The following is a 19252-nucleotide window of genomic DNA, read 5'->3' as shown; positions in this document are numbered from 1 at the left end:
AGGTAGATTAGGCTGAAAGATGTTGAGTGGCCCAGATCCCCTTGCTTTGCTAGTCGGGGCTTGCAGACAGGACCATGCTGTCTAGGCCAGGAATGAGGAATGTGTGGCCTGCTAATTGTTCCTTAACTTCAACACCCCTCAACCCCACCTTGCCTTGCTAATGGTCAGGGATGATGGGATCCAGCAATATCGAGGCGGGCACACAGATTTTCCATCCCTGATCTAGGTCACACTGATGTCTAGCAATCTAGGCAGTACATCACAATAGCTGTGGAGAGCTAAAAACGCTTATCAAAGAACTCCAGCACTGTTCAAGCACCAGTGCTCAGTGGCTTCCTCATCCATACGGGACTGAAACAATTGCAACTGCAAATGGAGGCCCTTCAACCTGGGACAAGGAGTCCCAACAGAGCTGCGTGCTGCTGACTTTTTCTTAGTTCTGTGGGGCAATGAAACGCAGCCTGGCACTCCCTTTGTTCTAGGAATGTTTCCCCAAGGGCAGTTTGAAGCAGCAATGCAAGACTTAACATAAACTGGGGAACAGGCTTGCCTGAAATCAGATCTTTAGGCTGGTGTTTTAAAGAAGTTTGTTACTTACCCTGAGCCTAAGGAATAAGGTGGGCTAGACCTTTTTTCAAAAAACAAAAAAGGGAAAGAGGAAAAGCTGGAGCAACAGAAAGCAACAGAGATCTCAGTAGCAAGCCCTTAATATTTTGCTAATCGACTGCACAGACTCTAGAGGAGTCATGGGATGCAGGCAAGCTAGCAGATTTGCCAGTTCCTAAGCACTAGCTAGGAAACCAATTTAGCTAGATTACAAGCCTATAGCTCTACCCATCCTGCTCCCCCGCATCACGGATAACATTGCACTGGCAAGATCTAGCCAGCTGTTTTCAAGGAAAGCCTTCTGCCCAATTCAGCTGCTTAAAAACACAAAAGGTTTTTTAAGATTAGAGCATCTGATACCAGCAAGTGATTGGATTGCTGGGAACTTCTTGCCCTCTGTCACCAGAATTTATGCTATGTCTGCAATTAAAGAGAGACAGGCACCCTTTCCCACTGGAAGATAGGTCTAGCATGAAAATGGGACCTCCCTGACCTGATCAGCCAACATTGGAAGCTGCCAGTTGTACCAGGTCAGAGCATCTGGCCCAGTAATGTGTACTCTGACTGCCAGCAGCTCTCCAGGGATGAAAGCAAAGGTCTTTCCCATGTTATGCTGCTTTTAATGGGAGATGTTGGGGATTGATCCCGTGACCTCCTGGATGCAAAAACTTTGTTCCACCATTGTAATATGGTTCGTGGACCCTACAACAACCTTTTTTTTAATATTAAAGAATTTTTATTGCAAAGTAAATACATCAATAACAAGCCATACATAAAGAATAATATAAAGAAAAAGAAAAAAGAAAGAAAATTCAAAGAAAAGTAGACAATAAAAGAATAAAGTATAATATTTCAATACAATAAACACTATTTTACAAAATAATAATAGTAATAGACTTCCATCACTCTCACAACACTCCCTTTCACATTTCATATTTTATCTGTATTTCAGTATTATTTTCATCTTAATATATAGATATATATGTGTGTGTGTGTGTGTGTGTGTGTGTATATATATATATATATATATATGTATGTATACCGGTATATGTTTCCTCTTTTCCATTCACAAGGTCATTCTAGACACAGCCAAATTTTTACATTATAACCTTGTCTTTCTAAATAATCATTCAAGCACTTCCATTCCTTCTTGACTGTATTCATTGGCTTTAATCTTATTACATCCGTCAATTTGGCCACTTCCAAATATTTACATAATTTACATAACCATGCCTCTTTGGTCGGTACTTGATTACCCTTCCAGTACTTAGCCACCAGGATTCTCACTGCAGATGTTGCATACAGAAAGAATTTAGTATTTTCTCTAGAAATATCACTATTCAATATTCCCAAAAGCTATGCTTCTGGTCTTTTGCTATGCCTTCAGGGCCACTTTAGGTGCGATGTTGATGTTTGTGTCTGCTACCAGGGCTGACTGGTTTTTATCAGGAGTTAAGGTTGTGTCGAACCTTGGAGGTTACAACTGTGTGAGTGAGTGGATGGAAGTAGTTTTACATTCTCCAGATTGAGAGCCTGCTCTGGTATAAAACTGGGCGTCTCCCAGATGAGAGATGGAGGAATGTTAGATGGTCTAGTGGGTGTGAAGAATGAGATCATCTATGCTTCAGAAATGGGGTGAGCATCTTACAAGACCTTCCTTTGCAGCGTTCCTACTTACATTGCAAACTGTTTCAAGGCCTTCAGATAGTCTCTAAATGGAAATCATAAAATTAATAAACCAGTAAGCTAAGCATCTTTAGAGGCAGTCTTGCAACATGGCAGGGAAATATGGCTACCTTTGGTGGTAGATCCTGGAGGCCATTAAGGGCAACAAACTTTGAAAGCAAACAGATCTGACCCACTGAACTCAATGCAAAATGAGAGGTTTTGCAACATATGAAGTGAATTGGAGCTTGAGCTACAGGAAGACTTTGTTCTGACTCATTTCATTGGACCTTGTGCAGGAAGACAACATGCCAGTATATTGGTCTCCTTGTTAAAATTAGCAGGAAAGGGGGTGTTATTTGGGTTTCAATTAAATAAAAAATAATTTTATTAGGTAGTGTTTTCCCCACTACGAAGTCTCCAAAATATGATGAAGACATATTCAATTTTAAAGTTCAAGTCAGCTATCTCAGAGATTAAAAGACTACAACTTTTTTAAAAAAAAAACTCTGCAAGTTCAGAAACATACAGAGAACTTGAAGCCCAAACACTGTGGACACACAGAACTTCAGAAAAGCTCAGAGAAAGAACAGTCTATAGCTAGTTTCACAGTTAACGCCACCAAAATGCCAAGAGGGAAGAGGTGCATGAAGACTGTTTTGAGGATTGTCCACCATCTTCCTTGCTTTTTATGAAAAAAATAAATCAAAGTCAGAAGCTCCTATTTCTAAAAAAGAAAGAAATGGTGCCAAGCTAAAGAATGCTGCCTGGAAAAACTACTAACCAGATAGAGACATTTGTGCAGAATTTTAAAGACAAAGTTAAATTCAGGCCAGGAATCAGGCAAACATCCTACCAGAACTTTGAAAGTTCATTTTTCAAAAGAACTAGTTTTAGTTTGACATGTCCCAAAAGGAACTGGTTCCCATTCCCATTCGTCTCTTTACAAAACAAACTAGTTTGGGTTCATGTTCAGTTCACAGATCAATTCAAGTTCATCCAAATGAACCTCAGCAAAAAAATAATAATGTTCAGCATTCAGAACATTACAAGCTGCTGTGCTGAAAGGATAAAATATACAGAAGATTAAGAAAACGTCAAAACACAAACACAGTGGAATGAGAATTGTTTAATTTACATTCCCCAACAATAATGACCTTTAAGGTTAAAGACCCAAAGAGAAAAAAAACAACAAAAAAACAAACACATGCAAGAGATTGAAGTAGAATTTGTTCAAATTTCTATCCCAAAATGAACTTAATTCACATTCATTTCACCAGGCTGTTATGGGAATTACTTTCAGGTGTAGTTGAAAGATTTTTGAAGTAGGCAGTGCCCTTGTAGGCAACCCACCTACGGCACTGCCTCTGCTGCTGGTGGAGAAGCAGTGCTGGCATCAGCTCTGGTTTCAGGCAAGATTACACTGATTTCTTGCGAGAGCTCACTGAAAATCACCATGATCTCTCCCCAAACTGGTGCCAATGCTGGCGCCATGTCTCACCAGAAGTGCTGATGGTAGCAGAGAAAGGCTGCACTTCCCATTTTGCCTCAAGTGGCAAAAAAAGATACACCACCTGTGTCCTAGTCTTAGGGGAAAGAAATTAAAAGACCCTTCTCTCAGATACAACAAAAGGGGCTGCCTATGCTTCCTCTATTTTCAAGTCACTTACAACTTTGGAAAAGAGGTCAGTTCAGTCACTGGTCTTCAGCTGTTGAGTCAGGACCCACTACTAGGTTGTGGTTTGATCCAAGGTTGGTCACAACCGGAGCATTACCACCATGCAAATATATGGTAATAGACTAAGAAATGGGTCCCCAAATGCATGTTTGGGTTAAAAGTGGGTGCTGGGTTTGAAAAGGTTGAAGATACCTAGGTTGAGTGATGGATAAATTTGTAAATTTGCACCTTTTCCAAGTGGGGGAGGCCAGCCTACAACCTTCAGTGTTGTTGGAGTGGAACTTCCCCCATCTCTAATCATTGGTCATGCTGGCTGGAGCTGTTGGGCGTTCTGGAGGGTATCACATTGGCTACCATGCTATACAAATCCTCTCTGAGGCTGGCGCTGTAGGACAAAGTGCCCTTTGTACAAGTCAGGCGGAATCTTGTGACGCCCACTAATCTACGATTTCAGGAATAAAGTTAGAAAACGGAGTTTCAGTGACTCAAAAGAGATAGGAATCTTACCCTTAAAGAAAAGAATCCCTAGTCAACCAAACAATATTTTAAACGAGTGGGGGTGGGGAATACTTGTACACAGAAGTCAAGCAACTGTTATTAATGCGCACAGACAGTGTCGGGACCCACATTCTCAGCAAATCCAAAATGCTAGCCACCATTTCCTCCAGCCTCTTCTCCCTTTCTGAAACCCCCTTCTGATTCAAGAAATCATAGAATTGGAAGGGCCCGAAGGATCATCTAGTCCAAACCCCTGCAATGCAGAAATATGCAGCTGTCCCAAACAGGAATCAAACTTGCAACCTTGCCATTATCAGCATCATGCTCTAACCAACTGAGCTATCCAGGCTGTCAGTAATCTGAACATCTAAATCATGGAAGCTGAATAAGCCAAGGATACAACAAACTGAGTTTGCATTCATTTTATTCAGACTATCAATCACACACACAAAAAACTGACACTAAGCAGCTACAGAACCACTGGCTTCCAAACCAGAATCAGAACTGTGGCAGCCAATATAAAGGACTAGTATTCAGAGAATGAGTTTATTATTGATATGTAACATATGGGGATGTTTATGTGTTTTAATCTCTTTTTCATTTACTGCTGATTCCAATTGTTTTTAAACATGTTTTAGTTATTTGCTTTTAACGGTTTTGATTGATTTTAACCTCCCTCGTAAACAGCTTGAAGATTTTGTTACAATCAAGTGGTATATAAATTTTGTTAAATAAATGAAGGATTGCTCCCCCCCCCCCAACACAGTCCCCTGAATACTGAATAAATTTGTGAGTGGATTTTTGAACCTTGCTGTGAATCTTGACCACCCGCCCACATCAAAACTGAAAAATCTTTCCTGATTTCTCATCATCACTCATGCCTGCAGTTGTTACTAGCTTTCTGCAACCAATCCTGAACCTTTCCCCAAAGTTGTGCTTCCATTGCAGGCAGAGTGCATTTTCCAGGTGCTGCATATCTTAGCAAGCCCACCACCCTCCGTGAGTGAAGTCACACACAGGTAGTCCAAAACTTCTCCTTGACAAAGGCAAGGCAATTCAGTGGGAATGGTGGAGATCCTTAGTTGGTTAAAAAAGAAAGAGTGAATCAGGTAGTAAAAAATATTTGTGATTTGAAAAGGCAAATACCATCTCTGTCAACACACCTTTTGGGGAGGCAGAGGGAGAAGCAATAGATTAATTAAAGCCACAGATTAATCTATCACTAATTTCACTCTCAGTTGTGCTGGAAAAAAACACACCAGACACCAAAGTCACATGGAGGAAGAGTCTGGAAGCGATGCCATAGTGAAACATCCAAACCAGCATTGTGTAATAAAAGCACAAAAAGATTCATGTGTGTGGTTTTACCTTCGGCAGAGCTCCCTTTTTTCCTTCTGGAGCAGCTTGTCCATTCTGTAAAGCAAAAAAGCCAAACTTCCCATTAGTAACGTGTCCAGCAGCAACCATCCCTTGCTGAACAAAAACAGCAATGATCTAAACACCGCTTGATGATCTTAACAGGCTCCAAGCCTACTACAAGCCTTAGCATCTTTCTTCAAAGCAGTTTGAAATGAATAAAGCAGTTACATTATAAGTAAATGAATAGTTAAAAACAATTATTTAAAATATTCAAAAAATAACTAGGTTTGACAATAAGCTAAAAGCTGGATTAAAACACATGCCGACATTCTACATGCCTGGATAAAGGTAAAGGTACCCCTGCCCGTACGGGCCAGTCTTGACAGACTCTAGGGTTGTGCGCCCATCTCACTCAAAGAGGCCGGGGGCCAGCGCTGTCCGAAGACACTTCCGGGTCACGTGGCCAGCGTGACATCGCTGCTCTGGCGAGCCAGAGCCGCACACGGAAACAGCGTTTACCTTCCCGCTAGTAAGCGGTCCCTATTTATCTACTTGCACCCGAAAGTGCTTTTGAACTGCTAGGTTGGCAGGCGCTGGGACCGAACAACGGGAGCGCACCCCGCCGCGGGGATTCGAACCGCCGACCTTTCGAATAGGCATGCCTAAACAAAAACGTTTTCAGCAGGCACTAAAAGGAGTACAGGGAAGGTGTCTTGTCTGATGTCAATAAGCAAGGAGTTCCAAAGCGTGTGTGCTGCCACGCTAAAATACTGATTTCTTACAAATGTGGAATGAGTATCATGCGGTACTTTTAACAATGCAGCTATTCCCAAGAGACCAGGACCATGTAACAAAATACACAAATGTGAAGAACAAGTTTTAACCCAAAGTGATATTGTACAACAGTGATGTGTTATGGAAAGGTAAAGGTAAAGTTACGGTTAAGTCCAGTCAAAAGTGACTATGGGGTGCGGCACTCATCTTGCTTTCAGGCCGAGGGAGCCAGTGTTTGTCCACAGACAGCTTCCGGGTCATGTGGCCAGCATGACTAAACCACTTCTGGCGCAGCGGAACACCATGACGAGCGCACAGAAACACCAATTACCTTCCTGCCACAGCGGTACCTATTTCTCTACTCACACTGGTATGCTTTTGAACTGCTAGGTTGGCAGAAGCTGGGACAGAGCAACAGGAGCTCACCCTGTCATGCGGATTCGAACCGCCAACCTTCTGATCAGCAAGTCCAAGAGGCGAAATGGTTTAGACCACAGCGTCACCCACTCCCATGGGTGTGTTATGATACTCTTTTCAGTGCGCTAAGCAAATCCTTTCCTTGGTGCTGAGAAGAAAGAGTTAAACGTAGTTCAACATCTTAAGGATGACTCAGCAGAAAGTAATCTGGGTAGGTGTGCCATAGGTAGCCAAGGCAGCTGCCGGAAGCCCCTTTTATCAACACTTCCTCCCCAGGCGCCAGGCAAGAACAAAGTCAACCAAGGAGAACTGATACTGCCAAAACGGGCAGTGGCTTCTCACATCCTGGGTTTTAACCAGAGACTCATTGCAAAGCTCTTACCCCATTTTATTTCAACACTTATAAAGCCTTGATTCCAACAGCAACTCGTTAAGGAAACCAATATATTTATCAGCTGAATTGCCAACAATATAACCAAATGGAGCCCTTATACAGTCCTTCATTTTCTACTCCAAAAATCCCAAACATACGTCTGCACTTCTAATTTGCATGAACAAACACCTTAACCAAATCTGGAAGTGGAAAGGCAACTCGGGTATAAATTCTTGAAGTTACAATTCAAATATATACCATATTGTTCCGTGTATTAGACGAGGTTTTTTTACTCAAAAATCATGTAAAAAAACTGGGGTCGTCCTATATATGGATAGTGGCATGGAGGGGCAGCTGCACCTGCCAGCCAGATGGTTGGCAGGTGTGCAACTCCCCCCCCCCATGCCGCTGTGGGAGGCGTGTGCTCTAAGGAGTGCTTCCCGCAGTGGCATGGAGGGGAAGCGGTCCACGCTCTGGGGGGGGGGGAGTGGCTGCCCACTTTGCCAAACCCTGCAACGACCCTGCTGGAGTGATGTGGCACGCATGCAAGTCCCCCTTAAAAAAAGCTCAACAACTCTGGGCCATCTCCCCTCATTTTCTTTAAATTTAGACCCCCAAAATAGGGGGCGTCTTATACATGGGGGCACCATATACATGGAAAAATATGGTAGTTCTATCTATGTTGCTTCTTGCTGCGTAGGAGAATTCTCACTGATTTTCAGTGGTGACTCTGGCTGTCTTGTCCTCCCTAGAAGCACCCCCCCCCCAATCCAATCCAGGAGCAGAACTGGTAACAATGGCCACGCTCACACCGTACAGTTAGAGCACTATTATACCATTTTAACAGTCATGGGCTGTGGTGTGTTAAGGGTGCTGGCCTCACTAGACCTACGATTCCCAGCACCCTTAACAAACTACAGTTTCTAGGATTCTCCAACTTCGTTAAAGTGATATGTATTTAAATGTATGGGTTGGGTGTGACCCAAGCTCACAATATGAGGAGAGATTCAAACTGCAGACTTGCCAAGTCTACAGCTTAGTCTCTTAACCAGTGACTACGCTTTATTTCACCTGCAATGTAAGAAAGCAGTTTTGCCAAGAAAGATTCACCCCACAAACCATACCAGAGATTACCAACTGTCGCCCCCCCCAAAGGTATCCCTCCCACCAATAAAACAAACTCAGTTACCCAACCAAGCCCAGGTGGGTTACATAACTTCCCACCTGAGGCTGCTGAATTTGGAGAAGATGTTTATCCGGGGACAACTGCTGGTTAAAGTTCTTTAATTCCGCATAATCCTCCATGCAGACAGAAAGCAATCTGCTGAACTGGACCATGGAAGCCAAAGAAAGTTCTAAAGCCAAGCAAAGGGGATCCCTAGGGATTCAACACAGGAAATATGAAACCAGACTGCTGCTGCCGCCATTAAGAATAGCCGTGCCATCAGCCATGGAGCACTGGTCAAGCCTCAGACCACTGGGAAAGGGGAGAAATGGGAGCCTGATAGCTAGAGGAGACGCCAACCACAGGATGATCTGAAGGAGGCTAAGCAATAAACCTTTCTCCCAACTTCCTCCAAGAAGTTGATTAAATCACAGACTTGGAGGGGGGCCTTTTAGGTCACCTAGTCCAACCTGTGCCCCAATGGAATAAATCCAGAGCTAGAACATCACCAACAGATGGCTTGGCTGGCCTATGCTTGAACACATCCAGCGATGAAAAGAGCCCATCCACCCAATTCAACAACAAAAACTAATTTACTAGGCCCATTAAAGCTGCGTACACACTATACATTTAAAACACTTTCTCCTCCAATGAAGAACCTTGGGAACTGAAGTGTATCTCTCAAAGCTATAATGCCTAGCACCCTTAACAAACTACAGGTCCCAGGATTCTGCCAGGTGGGAACTGCTTTAAATGCATGATGATCAAGGATAGTCCATTGTAGGACAGAGCACAAGGCCCTACCAACAGCATGATTTAAAGCACATGGCTTCCCCTAAAGAATCCCAGAAACTGCCATTTGTGTTGAGATACGTATGGTAGCTCTGTGAGAGGTAAAGTACAGTTCCCAGGAATTTTTAGGGGGGGAAGCTATGTGCTTTAAAATATATATGGTGTTCATGTGGCCCAAGTCTTTGGCCTTTTCTATGTGAGTCTCACTGTGCACAAGAGATCCTGAACATTCAATTTCTGGGGTAGGTGTGTTAGTCTGTTACAGCAAACATGCACATATACACACACAAATTTTGGGACACCTAAGAAGAAATGCAACACAAACTCCAAAACAGAATTGGTAGTAGGAACAAAAATCAATGGTGTACTGTAGACGCATCCAATGAAAAGAGGCAGCAGATCTTAATGTTTGATTCTCAGAAGTTCCCTGAAGAATTAATTCCTTTTCTTCAAGAAGGACTAGCAGGGTCCAAAAAGCATTGCATCAATAGGTAAAGGTAAAGGACCCCTGGACAGTTAAGTCTAGTCAAAGGCAACTAGGAAGTGTGGTGCTCATCTCGCTTTCAGACCGAGAGAGCTGGCGTTTGTCCACAGACAGTTTTCCGGGTCATGTGGCCAGCATGACTAAACCGCTTCTGGCGCAACGGCACACTGTGATGGAAACCAGAGCACACGGAAACACTGTTTACATTCCCGCCACAGTGGTACCTATTTATCTACTTGCGCTGGTGTGCTTTCAAACTGCTAGGTTGGCAGAAGCTGGGACAGAGCAATGCGAGCTCACCCCATTGTGCAGATTTGAACTGCTGACCTTCTGATCAACAAGCCCAAGAGGCTGAGTGGTTTAGACCACAGCACCACCAACGTCCCTAAATTTCTGTCAAACACATTGCTTTCTGTTCCTACTCCCAATACCTTAAATAGCAGATTTATTGTAGTCACAAAATTATCTCTCCTTTTCCACCAGCTGCTATTAAAAGAGGGCCGCAGCTCAGTGGTATAGCATCTGCCTGGCATGCAGAAGGTCCCTGGTTCGATCCTCGGCATCTCCAGATAGGGCTGGAAATGTCCCTGGGCCCGAGATCCTGGAGAGCTGCTAACAGTATATAGACAGTACTGAGCTAGGTGGTCCAACGGTCTGCCTCTGTATAAGGTGGCTTCCTATGCTAGAGGCAAAGGTGGCTACTCAGTGGAGTTATGCTGCAATAACCCTGTTTGGTCTTTAAAAATTACCAAAAAACTCGTTTTCTGTTCATTTAAAATGAAGCACACAAATAAGAACTTCCAGTGGATTGTGTCCTCTGCTGATTAGAGCGTGTTCATGCAGAAGTGGGGAATTTGGATTTCCCACTTTGGGCGCCAAAATGTTCGGGGCTGGGCCCTATTTACAGGTGTGCAGCAGGGTGGGTTGCTGCTGTTTTAAACCCACATCTGTTTCTGAGAAGGGGGGGGGAAGAGAAAACAGGATCCCAATTAACACAGTGAGCTTTGCCTTAAGACCCCCTGAATGTGGGTCAAAATGCAACACTGCCTAGGGGGGCATGAGGGAATCCACTTTCTGTAGTAATAATGTGTCCAAATAAGCCACTTAATATTGGAGAATAGAGAAGCTTTAATTAATTTTTATTTATTTTTTCAAGTGTGAGGGTTGTGTATTTCATGAAAAGCAAATTCATTCCAGCTTGAAATCACCTGGGGTTGGTTGTGTAATTTTACATCAGCTACACTGCTGTTATATTAGCATAATAAAGTGTCAGCATGGTTTGAAGGCTGTTTAGCAGATTTGAGGACAAACTCATTTGATTCCTTTTCCCCCCATTGCTTCCCAGTCATTGTTATCAATAGGTTTAAAAAAACACACAAAAACACATGAGCCTTGGGAAGGTTGAAGCATTCAAATTAACCATACAATGAGACACTAGGAAATAAATAAGGTTCAATAAATCCCTCAACTATGTACTGTTTCCTTACAGAAAATTAGCCCTGCAAAGGTACACCCCTTTGAATGGCTTAGAAAAGCACAGCTGTACCAAAGCTCACCTGGCTTGCCACACTACAGTTTGCCACTGCTGCTGTCACCAATAGCAAGACCCAAACTTCAGTGCAACTTGTGGCATTAATCATAATTTACTAGTGCTAGCACAGTCCTTTGAAGAACCCCAGGGGAAGAACTCCCTTCCACTAGTGGAGACAATTCTTTTATGTCTCTCAAAACACAGAAGAGCTGCCTTGTCAGGTCAGAAGATGAAGATTCTTCCAGCCCATATGCGGGGAACATTTTACAGCCCAAAGACCACATTCTCTTCTGGGCAACTTTCAGGAGACCCCATGCCGAAGTAACGGAGGGTGCAGCAACAACTATGAATTTTACCTTTGTAAAGTAGGCTAGCTTTTATACACAGCTCCCTCCATCCTACACTCAGATAAGCAAGAGGCTTTGTCAGAGTTCAAGGACAACATCCAATCCAGGCAAAAACACTCAAAGAGGAAAAGAAACAAGGTCAGTGAGGGGTGTGGCCTGGGGAGAGTTCCAGGGGCCGAACGGACAGTCCTGGAGGACCACATATGGCCCTTGGGCCTGAGGTTCTGTGTCATTGATCCAGTACTTTACTGACTGCATTTGTGCCAAACTCAGATGAAACTCATGAGCATTGCTACAACTTGTGGTAATGAATCCACAGATTGATTATGCATGGTCTGAAATATTAGGCATCTGGACAGCAGGCCAAAACTGATGACCAGAAGAATCACATAGTGCAGCACAACCTTGAACCTGGCTCAATAGTTAGATGGGCAGCCACTGCAGCCAGCTAATGCCCCCATTAGCAATCTGGCCACCACATTCTCTGCTAGCTGGAGCTTCCAAACCAGACCCAAGGGCAGCATTACAGTAATCCAGCCTCAAGGTGCCTAACACATGGACCACAGTAGTCAGGCTACTAAATGCTAAAGCCACCTTCACTAAGCTGGCACCCTCCAGATGCTTTGGACTACAACTCCCAACAGCCCCACCCTGCAAGTTGAATCAAGAGATCTAACCCTTGAGATGGACACAACACACATGCACAAACACGTAACTAGTCTCTAAAACTGAATCATTAATACTTGAATAGCCTGGGAATTGCAAATACAGTATAACACTTCTCCCCCCCCCCCCCCCCGTGCAACTGTGATAACACCCCTGCCTTGTGACTCACTGACACCCAAAGGTTTAAGAAAACCTTGTTAAGACCTTCATGGCAAGGATCCCAGAGCAATTTACATAACTGACATTCTGGTCCAGGGTTGCTACCTTTGGTGGGGTGGGCAGAGCTCCCCAGCCTCTCTCAGCAGCATTTTTAGCAGAAATTCAGCAGGTAATGCCTTATCCAGCATGGATCAGGAATGCTGTACCCATTGGATTTCTCCCTGCCATGCAGAGTTATAAGTGCAGGAACAAAGATTTGTTGAATTAATTAGGGATGGATGGCAAGGGCATCCTCTGTCACTCTGGGGTCAGGCAGTGATCTGCAGTTTCCTGTGCCCCAGCTATGGGAAAACGTTTTTCAGCTCGAGGGCCACATTCCTCTCTTGACAACCTTCCAGAGGTGGTGGCTTTCCAGTTTAATAAATCTGCAGTGGAGAAAGGCATATGCACGAGAGCAGTCCACTATTTGATCACCCTCAGAAACTGGGTAAGTTCACCAATTCAGCAGGAACCATCTGCTCTCTTTTTTCTGGCATCTCTGCAGCCACCGTTCCTCTTGCACCCCCTTTTCCCACAACAAGCACCCCAGGGGTGGAGAAATCAATTTGAAGTAGTTCAAATTGCCTGCCTGCCTTTCTCCTTTTGCACCTTCTTCTACAGCAGGCAACCCAGGGGGTAGAAAAATCAATCAGCAGCCTCTCGTCTCCTGCCAACATGCCTCCCCCCACACCTTCAGCTACAGACTGCATCTCTTCTCAGTTTAAGCCCCTCCCCTGCCCACCCATGCTCTGGATCTCTCTAGCTACCCCTTCCTTTTGAGTGCCTTGCAGCTGAGCTCCTGGGTCACTCCTGACACCTTGTAGCATCTCACCAAGCAGGGCTCCTGCCTCCCAGGGAGTCACACTTTCCTCTCCACAGAGACTTCTCACATACTCTGCTTGAAGTTGTTTCATTTCACTGAACCACTGGTTCCACTGCTTTATCTGTTGCTCAATTTGCTGCTGGATTTGGCCCAGCTGCTCAAGGGGTGTCACTACTCCTCCCTCCATTTTGGCTCAGGCACACCTAGTTCTCAGCTTCCCCTGCAGGAAACACAGATCCCACTTCTAACACCAGTCTTACATGCCATCCCAATTTCCACAAGCAGTTCAAGAGCCCAGGGGTTGCAGGTGCACTTACCAGGATCCATGTTCCCTTCAGGGACAATGAAACACAAGAGAGACTTGTAGTGTCTTTATGATATGTGCTTTTATTTGCACATACAGAGGTACCTTGGTTTGAATACGTTTTGGATTTCAAACATGTCAAACCCGGAAGTGCATGTCCCGGTTTGCAACCTTTTTTGGGATTACAACCCTTTTTATTATTATTATGAACAAAAAAATTTTGGAGGCCCCATTGGTGAAAGCGCGCCTTGGGTTACAACCTGTTTTGGTTTACAAACGGACTTCCAGAACAGATTATGGTTGTAAACCAAAGTACCACTGTATATACAACCTACACCTAGATGGAGGGATTGCAAAGCACTCACATCCTATGAGGGGCTTAAGGACAGCATTGGATTCAAAGGACAGCAAAAAACCATCCTCTGGGTTTCTTAGTTCCAGCCTATCATCCCCAAATCACATGGAGTTCTACCCCTCCTTCTCCCTAAACGACCCCAAGGAGCTCCCCCACCCCCAGCTGAAACCCTAACCTGGCCTTTGTCTGCTACCATTGGCCTGTGCCTCTGCTACTCAAAGGGGTGGGGGGAGGGCTCCACCTCTCTGCTGGGCAGCAGTATTTGCATCCCCAGACTGTTCTTAATGGTCCAGTACTCTGCTCTCTTTGTTTCTTGCTAATGGCCCATCTTCTTTCAGGTCACTTTCTGAGCACAGAAAACTGGTTTGGCCTGTCTTTTTGACACTGCTAGATTCAGCACCTGCCAGCTTCCCTTAATACTCCTGGCATTGATTTCTTCATTGTTATAACACATTTAGGGAAATCTGGTCCCCAACCCCAAAAAAGCATCTTAACATCATAAATAGTAACATTTCTGGCCTTACAGGCATGGCTGCTTCATGCACAACTATTTGCTAGAATACAACTACCTATGCTGAAAAATAGCATTCCTGTCCAAGCTCTGCTTTTTGGCAGTTTCACATTATGGATTGTGCCCCCCCCCCCGGGGGGGGGGGGTTTAGACCAATTCCTACATATCTTCTTGCATCAACGCAAGTTTGTAGGAAAAAATCACTGCAAGTCCCAGGGCAAGTGAACAGCTCCCCGCCTGGGCCAATCCTAGGATTTTATGGCTGTAAGGGATCAGAAGGTCACTAACACCCACTCTTAAAGCAGATTATCCATCTATCAGCCCTGCCCACACAAACCAAGTTAACTCCGGTAATCCTGATCACACAACATACCGCATACAGAGAGCCAGAGGGAACAACTTATATTCAAATTCCCTCTGTGACTTGGCGATATGGCTCAGTATTTCTGGCACGCACAGGGCATGATCCCTTTTTTCCTTAAATGGTTTGCAGGGGATTTTTTTTTAAAGAGAGTTCAGACAGAAGGTACGGTATATCTGGAGCTGGCGGGGGGAACCATCACCACAACTTTCTTTCTTGTATACTGCCTCAAAACTGTTGTGTTATGGGGCAACATGCAAATATCTTTCATAAATATTATTTAATAGTTATTTAAAATTTAAATATTATTTAAATATTGCTTCTGGAGGTGGGTGTGGGGGATGGTTGAGTGTTGATTGTTGCTTCTTGTATAAATTTTTTTAAAATAAATAAATAAAAACCTAGCGAAAACCATTTGTGAAATGTCACTCCAAACCATGAAATGCACAGTGGGTGGGTGGGGAATGAAATTCATTCCGTCTCCCCACGGAATTGTAATTCTAAAAAAAAAAAAAAAAGTAGGAGCTACTATGGACCGCTGATGAAAGATTTTTAATATCCACAAACAATGCCCAGAATTCTTCAGGGTGGGGTGCAGTGGGGGAAGCCAAGATTATTAAAACAGTATGAAACAAGACAGAGAATGTAAAATACATATGTACCAAGATCAACAATGCTTCTTAGTGTGCGTGAAAATGGAATTAAGGAAGTGGTGGTGACACAAAGCAAAGGACGATGAAAGCCAAAGTGCTTTGTTTTCTTGAAATATTAAGCGTTCGGCAAAGGGATGTGCATTCAGCTACACAGCAATTGTGAAGAAATTTCACTTATTATATTTTCTTGAAGGTAGCAATAAAGATGGAGCCAGGGAGGAGAAGTACTCCCATCATTATCCCCCCCCCTCCATTTTTTACCAAGCTCCTCGACTTTTGTTTGGTGTCAACTTATCAAGAGAAAAGAGAAAACCTATTATCTCCTGCTTGCTTTTGGCACTGATAGAAATTCTGGATCCCTATGACTAAAAAGCAGGAGGATTCAAACAACTTAAATTCCAAATTGTTTGTAACAAATGAACAAAAAAACCCCAACTATCACTCTGCATTAAATTCAAGCCCCATTAAGCAGCCCTACTCAGAAGGCAGCCAAGCTGCGGCGCTTGCAGAACTGAGACCTCAGTCAGGAAAAAATGCACGGCTGCCTGTCCAGCAGGATTAATGAATAAATCCCAAGCATGACAAAAGCCTTGCATGTCACAGAGGCTGTCACTAACCTTTCTCCTGGTTACTGGAGTGAGATTCCTGATAACTAGAGTTAAAACAAACCCTTTGCACTGGAAGAAGAAACCAACCACCCCACCCAACTCAACAGCCATCATAGATTGCTACTCTCCATATCAGGCCAGGCTGTTGGTATTATATAGCACAGATGGGGCCTAGGTAGACCCACTATCCTGCCACTTTGAACAGTTATGGCTTCCCCCAAAGAATCCTTGGATTGTTATGGATGCTGAGGGTTGATAGGGGACCCCTATTCCCTTCACAGAGCTACCATTCCCAGAGTGCTCTAACAGTCAGTCCCTCTTTCCCAGGGAACTCTGGGAATTGTAGCTCTCGGGGGGGACGGGGGACGGGGGACTGAGCTATCCAGAAGGCCCAGAGCAGTTTCCATGCTTCCTGACAGCACTCTGCCCGATTTGACAGAAACAATAAGAGGATTCTTTTTGTGACTGTTCCCCCTCCCCGTCCCCCTGCCACAACTTGTTACTTGATGCTCTGGCCTTTTCCAGATAGCATGGATAGCACGCAGGGAACGAGAGACAAGCTGAACACAAAGCCTGACATAACACTAGGGGAGGCAATTAAACAACTGCGGAGTGATGTTCTGAAACAGAGACAAGAATGAAGAGTTGAAAGGGTCACCAAGCTGGAAAAGCAAATAGCTTCCCAAGAGTTTAGATAGGCAAAGACCTACATTTTCCAGCCTTGCGTGGCAAAGGTGGTTCCCCCCTTGGGCGTTGTTAGCTGTGGGCCTGGGAAATGTGTGCCCCGAATCTTTATCTGGGCACTCCAAGCATTATCGAGCAGGTAATACATTTTAGGGGGAAACTGAACCAGTGTTGATCTTGATTACTGGGTTGGATATTAATTTGGGGAAATAAATCAACTTAGGATGTTATCCAGAGATTGGAGGAAAATGAATAGGAGTAACTGAAGGAGGGTTGAGCTGATTTGGAGCAGGATCTGCTGGGAAATTGGGAGAAAATGAACCGAAGATAAACTGATACGAGGTGGGGCAAAAATTAAAAGCATACCTGGGATGATTTGGACATGAAATTACTTGGCTTGCTTTCTGTGACATTTAAAGGCTCAGCCTGCATCCATGCATATAAATTAGCACTTGCATGTTTTATGCATTCCCCCCCCCCATGGGTTCATGCCCTTTTTTAAAAAAATGACCTAATAATGTTCCTGCTCCCCATGCCAAGGTGCCACCAAGATGTAGTCCTCCCCCCGCTGCACAGAGATGTCTAAATTTTTTGTAAGCTAGTAAATCTGCCTCCATGCCCGCATGTCAAAAGGAAGAGCTCACTGCTACTATGGACTGCCCTAGAACATTTCCCATAACACTTCACAGCATGAGTTACACTGAACTGTAATTCGTGAAGCTGGAATTGGGGGAATTCTTGGTGGAACCCAATCATGGGAGTTGCTGCTCTCAGCTACACTCTGAACAATCCTTGCACAAAGAGGAACAGATAATGTGAGAGCTGTTCTATGGCCAGTTTATAGGGTCAGCAAAATCAAAGTGAGTTTATACCACCTGGAGCTGAAGGTAGTGGGGATTCCATGTTTGAATGTTGTGTACACAACAGATTCCTCTTTTCACATAGGAAAATACCACATTTTGGATGTTTATGTGAAAAGTAGACTTCACTCATTTGCCTATCACGCTACCACCCTATTTGCAGGAACGTTTTGGGTCTTTTTAATTCATTGGAATGCTCAGTGGTAGAGGATTTGCTTTTCATGCAGAGGCCTTGGGTTCAATTCCTGGTATCTCTGAATAGGGCTGGCAATGCCCCCTGCCTGAAAACCTGGACAGCCCCTGACAGTCAGTGTAGACAGTACTCAGCTGGATGGACCAATAATCTGACTCTACAAGGCAACTCCCTATGATCCTCCCTAAACATGCAACCCTGTCCTTACTGCTTAAAGTAGCGCGCTCTAGGAAAAATATCAGCACTGAATTCTGTGGATTGTATAAAGCGTTCCCTAGATATGCAGAATGATGTGGGAGGGTGTGTTCACAATGTTTCGGGGCTGTGCCACTTGATGCCATGGTGGTAGTGATGGAAGCTTACGAATGCTTTGCACTTTTAAAAAAAAACCTCTGTACAGAAAACTAGCACATCAGAGAGAAAAGGTTTTGCATGCAGCTCCTCACCTGCAGTCTAAAGTAGCACAGTCCAGAATGCCCCCATACCTTTCCCTTGAATGGCTCTCCCAGGCAGGCACCCTTTTACTGTCATGCTAATCCCCACACCTGTCATCTGCCACACTTACACAGAGCACAATCATTTCCCCTCCTGATACTCATCTCACGGCAGGCAGGCAGCCAGAGTTTCCAGCTTCTCCCAAACTGAGAATATAGATAACATTCCCCTGTTATGTGGTGAGTAAACAAACAAACAAACCCTCTTTCAGCAGTAAGGACATTAAAGAGGACCCCAAGTCCAGAGTGGCGAAGTCCCAATCTGTATGGAGCGGTGCCCTTTGGATTGTGTAAAGGATCCTACTCCAAAAGCTTAGTTAACCCAAGGGTCAATTCAGCCCTTAGGGCTACTGTTGTTTGTGACAGAAAAGACTGCCAGCCTTTACTTTAAATGTCACAGTATTTGAAGGGACTGAATTATTTATTTAATGAGGCAACATTATTCTTTTGAAGCAAAGAAAAGAATTGGAGGAAACCCACCTACCCCCACTGGGCAGTCTGAGACAAACACAGCAGGGTGCATTTCTTCCTTTTCCCTTTACCTAATGTAAAGTTTAACCACTCCTTTGGTTACTGCATTGAGCCAACTGGTTAAGAATAAATAGTAATAGACAGTAGTGATGCCTTTAAACAAGGATGTGCGGGCAAAGGTTGGCAAAGCCAGGTTTGAACAGATCAATGGCTGTTCCAGTTGTGTCAAGCCAGTCCGCCTGAAAATGAACTGTGTATTTTGCAGAAAAGTCTTACAATAAAACTGCAGTTCTCATAAGGCTAGCTGTATCTCAAACAACCAAAAATGTATTAGCATAAACCAGGTAATCAATAGGGTAAACCAGACAGTCAACAAAGGAGA

At 44.1% G+C, this 19252-nt stretch overlaps 1 protein-coding gene and 1 long non-coding RNA gene across 3 annotated transcripts in view; one reads left to right on the top strand and one right to left on the bottom strand.

Annotated features, from left to right (window-relative positions):
- Nucleotides 1-19252, top strand: part of LOC310684850 — a 231750-nt gene that overhangs the window by 68991 nt on the left and 143507 nt on the right. The window lies entirely within an intron of this gene.
- RPS6KA1 (ribosomal protein S6 kinase A1) overlaps nucleotides 1-19252 on the bottom strand; it is a 111260-nt gene that overhangs the window by 56870 nt on the left and 35138 nt on the right. For both annotated transcript variants that reach the window (XM_083455080.1, XM_083455079.1), the window contains one exon: nucleotides 5816-5860. In XM_083455080.1, the coding sequence (XP_083311206.1) occupies nucleotides 5816-5860 (45 nt within the window). The remainder of the gene's footprint in view (nucleotides 1-5815; nucleotides 5861-19252) is intronic.

The sequence above is a fragment of the Podarcis tiliguerta genome, assembly GCF_965153285.1.
Source record: "Podarcis tiliguerta genome assembly, chromosome: 8".
Classification (NCBI taxonomy): Eukaryota; Metazoa; Chordata; class Lepidosauria; order Squamata; family Lacertidae; genus Podarcis; species Podarcis tiliguerta.
The sequence above is the reverse complement of the archived record's forward strand: the minus strand, read 5'-3'. Positions and strand labels throughout refer to the sequence as shown.